This window comes from Stegastes partitus, unplaced genomic scaffold (genome assembly GCF_000690725.1).
Source record: "Stegastes partitus isolate 25-593 unplaced genomic scaffold, Stegastes_partitus-1.0.2 Scaffold785, whole genome shotgun sequence".
NCBI lineage: Eukaryota > Metazoa > Chordata > Actinopteri > Pomacentridae > Stegastes > Stegastes partitus.
In genome coordinates this window covers 309,251-315,250 of record NW_007578516.1, presented here as the reverse complement: position 1 = coordinate 315,250, position 6,000 = coordinate 309,251, and the positions used below count along the sequence as shown (strand labels likewise).

The window sequence follows — 6,000 nt, the reverse complement described above, 5'->3', positions numbered from 1 at the left end:
GAGTTAAGGTGAATTCTAAAAGTCACAGCAACTTTTAAACTCAAAAAATGGTGTTTAAAAGCAGCACTCTTTGGTTTTCTTCATCATTTACAGCATAAAAGAACTGACTGAGTCACCAAGTTTAAATAACAGAGAGGCTGCAAATGTCATTCTAAAGGTAATAACAGAAAAATAATAGTCTGCATTGCTTTGTATTGATCCAGTGTTTCTTTGATCAGTTTTTCTTTGACTTGATTGATAACTGAAGCACATGTTTGCTGTTTAATGAAGTAGACTGATGATCAACTTAGAAGTAAACTGCAGAGGCCAGCACCAAAGTCTAATCAGCAAATAAATACCGACAATATTCTTCATCTAGGTCACGAGTAATCTATTACTCTGCCTGTAACGACTCCACGCTGCTGCTGCTGTTATTGTTGACTTTTTGAGGCATATTTTGCCCAGCAACTTTTACGGGATGACTCACCCAACGCGGCTGTTACGCATGACAAATAGAAAAAAAAAATGAAAATCAAAGGATAAGGTGGGGCGAGCAGATGGTTTGGACGCAGATAAAAAGGTGTTTGGTGCGGAGGGAGCGACTATTTGAGAGCAGGCAGAGGGAAAGGCCACACATGCTGCCGTGCACCGGGACCATGCAGAGCTCCAGGCTGCTGAGCGGGGCGCTTCTCTGCGCGCTGCTGCTGCTCTCCAGCGCAGCTGGAGCCGAAATGTTGGACAGCGAGTCCGAGGAGGAGCTGAGCCCCAGAGCCCTGCGGGACTTCTACCCAAAAGGTCCGAACCTGACCAGCGAAAAGCAGCTGGTAAGATTTCGTTTTACTTTTTTTTTTTGAGCATGCACATGGAAAGGCGATGCAACTTTGGGTATTTCCCAGAGTTTAGTCATTTTATCAAGTCAATTTGTAATTTTTGTTGCGTTGCTTCCTTAAAATGAACCAAATTCGATTAAAAAACGTCCGCATTTAAGATTTTCTCTGTCATATTACTTCTAGCTGGTGCATTTAGTCACATATTTACCACTTTTTCCTCATCAGTTTGTGTCGCTTTTACGCAATATCACTTTTACGCATGACTGTATTTTGCAAATAACCTTTAATTATTCCAATTCCTAAGAATTTACGGATTATTTTCTTACTAAAAGCTATAATCACTTAACATCTTCGATACATACGACTGATTTTCTCTGCCGTGTAACTTCTAGCTGGTGGAATTTGTCAAATATTTACCACTTTTTCTCACCAATTTGTACCATTTTAGACGAAACGTCACTTTTACGCATGGCTGTATTTTGCAAACGATCTCCAAATATTCCAATTATAAACGATTTACAGATGCTTTTTCTTATTATAAACTATGTTCACTTTGCATTTTCAACACATGTGACACAAAAAATGTGTATTTAATGTTTGTATGCACATTTATCGAACTCCTTTTCCTTTTGATTCTGACAGCTTGGAGCTCTCCAAGAAGTTCTCGAAAAGCTGCAGGCTAAACGACTGCCTTTATGGGAAAAGAAATTTGGCCAAGTCCCAACGGTACAGTGCGCACTTTAACACGCCGCATTAATTGATATTTTTATCAATGCATGTCGCAGCTGGTGGAAGTTAAACGTCTGCTTTACGCTTCTCTCCCTCAGTGTGACGTCGGGGAGCAGTGCGCTGTGAGAAAAGGCGCTCGCATCGGAAAGATGTGCGACTGTCCCCGGGGAGCTTTCTGCAACTTCTTCCTGCTGAAGTGCTTATGAGTCTCTCCGGATCTGAATGTAGCATTGAGATGTGGATAAAACAAACAAAACTCTCACTCGATTCCTTTGTAATTACTGTCATATTTTTTATGATACAGCTGAGGATTAGGTGGGGTGACTGCAACCCGCACGAAAAAGAACTATAGTAGTTCTATGATGTATATTTTAGAAGAGTATATATTCTATCACAGAAAGCTAAACGTTGCTGTAAGGATGGTGATGAACAGGAGATGAGGACACCCATAAATATTCAGAACCACTTTATGTCTGTAGGAAAACCCACTTTGGATCATTGTTGTGAGAAAAAAAAACACACTGCTGCACAATAAAACCTTCACCTGAGGACCACAAACACACTGTAACACTCCTGACAGCAATATTATGGGAATATTATAGTGATTCTTCGTCTGGGTGAATCCAATCTGTCTTTTGAACTTGAACTATTTTTGTTTCAGATGAATGTTTTGTGTATGAATAATAATACTAATGGTAATAAACTGTGGACCATGTTGTTTTGTAAAGCAGTGGAGTGGCTGCATGTTCTTCTGAAACTTCAGTCGTGTCACACGTGTAGATTATTTTTTGTAATGATTTGAAGGAGTCGGTGTTTGGACAGTGACGTTTGCACTCCGTCACACCTTCAACCTGCTGCACAGATCACAACAGAGGGGATAAAAATGAAATTCAGCTGCAGAGGAAGCAGAAACTAACTGTTACATCTCCATCACTGCACCAAAACTCTGAGGCTCTCATTGATTATCAGCTTCATGATGCTGATGACATCAGAGAAGCTAAACACAAGAGTGACCGAAAACTAAAGATGTGAAAACAATCTATTTTTACCTCCCACACAAGCAGCCTCATATCTAAATATATCCACAGGGCAGTTTCCACTTGAAGCTCTGTATTGTTTAAAAGCAGCAAGATGCCACCGTGCACACACCTCACATCTGAGTCTAAGGTGTGTACACAACAATATGTAAAGGTTTCAGCATACAGAATTAAAGTAAAGGGGCTAAAAAAAACCTAAAGTAAAAGGAGAAAGCTTCCAGAATCGATGCAATGAATGAGTTATTACTAATTGGCAAAGTTCAAGTGCAGTAAGGAGGAAAAATGTAAGCTAAATCAGTATTTGGTGTGAGGTCTTTAAAACACTTGTTCTCCTCGATGCGCTGTTTCTTTCACGTACCTGGCAGGCTGGTTGTTAAGCATCCTAGAGGAGTCGCCACATTTCTTCTGCGGGATCCCAGACTGACGTCACAATGATGAGATCATTGAAGACGGATGAAGCTTTGTGACGTCAGCCGTAGGTTTCCTGAACAGCAGGCTTGACACTCAGTGGCTCAGGCTGTTTCCATCTTGTCGGTACATGACTCGTGTTAACTCCCAGCTAATTCAAACATAAGCAGAGAGATGCAGCATTAGTGGAGCTGAGCTTGGCCATGAACTGTCCTATGATGCATCCATCCTGTCACGCTAACTGTGCATAATTTTAAGCCTTAATACAAGTTTAACTGGTGAGTTAGATAAAGATGTACCACCCGTAGAGTTGTCATGAATATGGAAATTAGCTAAAGAGACTAAAACCATGTTTTCTACCAGGCTGTGAAGATGTTTATTTCTGCTGTAAAGTTGGATATTTAACTTGGAGGTTTTTGGGGATTGACTCATTTTTGGAGGCAACCTCAAGTGGACTTTTGAGGAACTGTACTTCTGGTTTTGCTTCATTTTACAACCCTAGAGAGTTGCCACTTGGTTCTTCAGCAACTCAAAGGATCAAATCTAGCCAAGTTTATTGAGATAGCAATTTTTTAAAACAATCTAAGTTGATCAAAGTGCTGCACATGTTATAAGACAGACACCAACCAAAATATGTGCAAGAAAACGAGAGAAAACAGGAAGAACTCAAATTTAAAGAACAAAACAAAACAAAGCCTGTGTTTATTTCTGTCAAAGTGTGTCTTCTAGCATATAAAAAACATCATATTCTCCTCCTTCTGTGACATCATTTAAGTGCTGTTCACATATTATTGCACTTTTAAGAACAATTAAGTGTTTGCATGTACAGTTCTGAGAATTAGTTCATCCTTCTGTGAATTCATGTGAATAAAAGCTTGACATCTAAAGGAGACCTTTTAATTGGAAATATGACATTTAAGCATCTAAGTATGTCTTCCTTCATGTCCATCCTCACAGCATATTGAGTTGTTGACTTTGTTTCATAGAGTACCATCACTTTTTGGTTTATGGACAAATTAAACTCCTTCAAAAACGAAATAAAAGCTAAATGGAGTTCATCAGTTAATAAATTCAAAAATAAATGCTTGACAACGAGACCACGGATTGAAACAATGTCTTCATGTTCAATCGAATCATATCTGTCTTGACTCCTCGCTGATGACTTGAGTTTTTGAGCTCTCTTTGTTCATATCCAACATCGCTGTGCTCGTCTCACATCCAGCTTTTCTCTCTGCTAGCCGCCATCAATAATGCAGGAGAGACAAATGTTGACTTTTTCATGTTCGTTTTAGCTCGGCTGTGTGGAAGTCGACATGGAGCTGCAGGCAAACTGCAGCTTGTGATCAAATTAACTGCTTACTTTTTCATGTTCGTCCTCTTATTTCCTGGAGAAGCTGTTGTCATAAATATTTTACTGACAGGTGGAGACACTCGGACGCAGCAGAAGAAGGGGAAGCTCCTGAGGTCTCATTGAACATGATTTCTTAGAGAGCATCATGATATCATCTCATGTGGTCATGCAAAAGACAGTTGGATGGTTTTACTTAGAAAATGTGGCCTCATCAGCTGATTGTTCATTCACTGGTCCAGCAGGTTAAAAAAAGCTCCACTAAGATGTTTATTTTTGCACACAACTTAAAAGTAAAAGAGTCCTAAGTACCAGTACAACAAAGTAATAAGTTAAAACCCTGCATGAAAAGTCCTATTTATGCCATTTTTTTTTTTGTACTAGAGCAAAATGTAGTTAAAAAGTAAAACTCCTGGTTTGGTATCTCTGATTGATGTATTATTAGATCTGTCCATCATTAGATCATCAGTAGTAAAGCACCAGTGTGTCAGCAGCTTGTCACTGTTGTAGCTGCTGCAGTTTAAACTACTTTAAATCCAGTTTTATTTTCAGAGACAAGATAAATCTGAGGCTCCAAACATGATTAATAGGAGAAGGAAAGAAGAAAGAATGAGTTCTGATACATAAATCTGTGTTCAGCGATTCTTCAGTCTTGATTTTTGGTGAAATATTGGATCATTTTATTAAAATAAAACAACACAAGAAGCTTTAAGGTAAAAAGAAAGCACGTTGGTAAAAGCCAAACAAGCTGAAACCGCTATTTTAATTCAGACAATGTGTTATGTTTGAAAAGTTTGGTACATGAACTGTTGTGTAAATGCATCATTCTGTTCTGATACATAAGTTTGTTTTAATTTTTCCAACAATCTTTGATGTTTGCAGCGATACTGGATCATTTGAAGATGTACTCAAATGAAACCAGGTGAGAAGTTTAGATGGAAAAAATCACTAAATCACAAAAAAAGTCTTTGATTTTTGCTGAGATTTTGGATCATTTCATTAAAATGAAACCATGTGAGCAGTTTTAAAGGTTGTTTAATTAACTATTGTGTCAAATCTACATCTTTGAGGTAAGAAGGGGAGTCGAAAGTATGCCGTTTCCCTCTGAGACGTAACGGAGTGGAAGAACAAAGCAGCTTAAGTTGAAAATACTGGAGGAAAATACCTCAAAATTGCACTGAAGTGTCGCACTCGACTAAATGGCTCCTGCCCCTGGTCCAGAGTGAGACGTCTCACCAAATATCAGGCATCAAGACAATGACTCCTCACTATTTCTGTGCCCTTCTGCACAGGAAATATAAAAACCGAGACCATTCATGCTCCACAGACGATGAAGCTCTGCATCACTCGTTGACCTTTCTTGTAGTGCTGCCATCAGGCAAACTCGTGAAGCTCTCATGGCTGGATTACTGGGCAATTTGTCGCAGAAATTCTCATCCATAATTATACAAATCATATTAATTGTGCTGACCCTTAGACCTTTCCTCTGAGACCACCGTCGGGTGAAATCCTCCCCTCAGTCATGCTGTGAAAAACACGAGGGCAGCATTTTCATTTCCATTTTGGTCATTTCTCGAGCTGCCCTCCTCCAGCGCCTTCCTCTGAACAAGCAGATCAGATTAGCACACACAGTAACTAACGGTTGCACTGCCATCAATTTTCCTGAGAG

At 39.4% G+C, this 6,000-nt stretch overlaps 1 protein-coding gene across 1 annotated transcript; it reads left to right on the top strand.

Annotated features, from left to right (window-relative positions):
* The first annotated feature begins 614 nt into the window (after positions 1–614).
* Positions 615–1,903, top strand: cart3 (cocaine- and amphetamine-regulated transcript 3). Its single transcript, XM_008292108.1, has 3 exons — positions 615–803; positions 1,452–1,535; positions 1,637–1,903. The coding sequence occupies exons 1-3, from the start codon at positions 615–617 to the stop codon at positions 1,742–1,744; spliced, it is 381 nt and encodes a 126-aa protein (XP_008290330.1). The 3' UTR covers positions 1,745–1,903.
* The last annotated feature ends 4,097 nt before the right edge of the window (positions 1,904–6,000 follow it).

Excerpts from the sequence above, each read along its gene's own strand:
- cart3 (XM_008292108.1), top strand. The coding sequence starts at position 615 with ATGCTGCCGTGCACCGGGACCATGCAGAGCTCCAGGCTGCTGAGCGGG. Across the intron at positions 804-1,451 it reads TGACCAGCGAAAAGCAGCTG|CTTGGAGCTCTCCAAGAAGT; the intron begins GTAAGATTTCGT and ends TGATTCTGACAG. Across the intron at positions 1,536-1,636 it reads AATTTGGCCAAGTCCCAACG|TGTGACGTCGGGGAGCAGTG; the intron begins GTACAGTGCGCA and ends TCTCTCCCTCAG.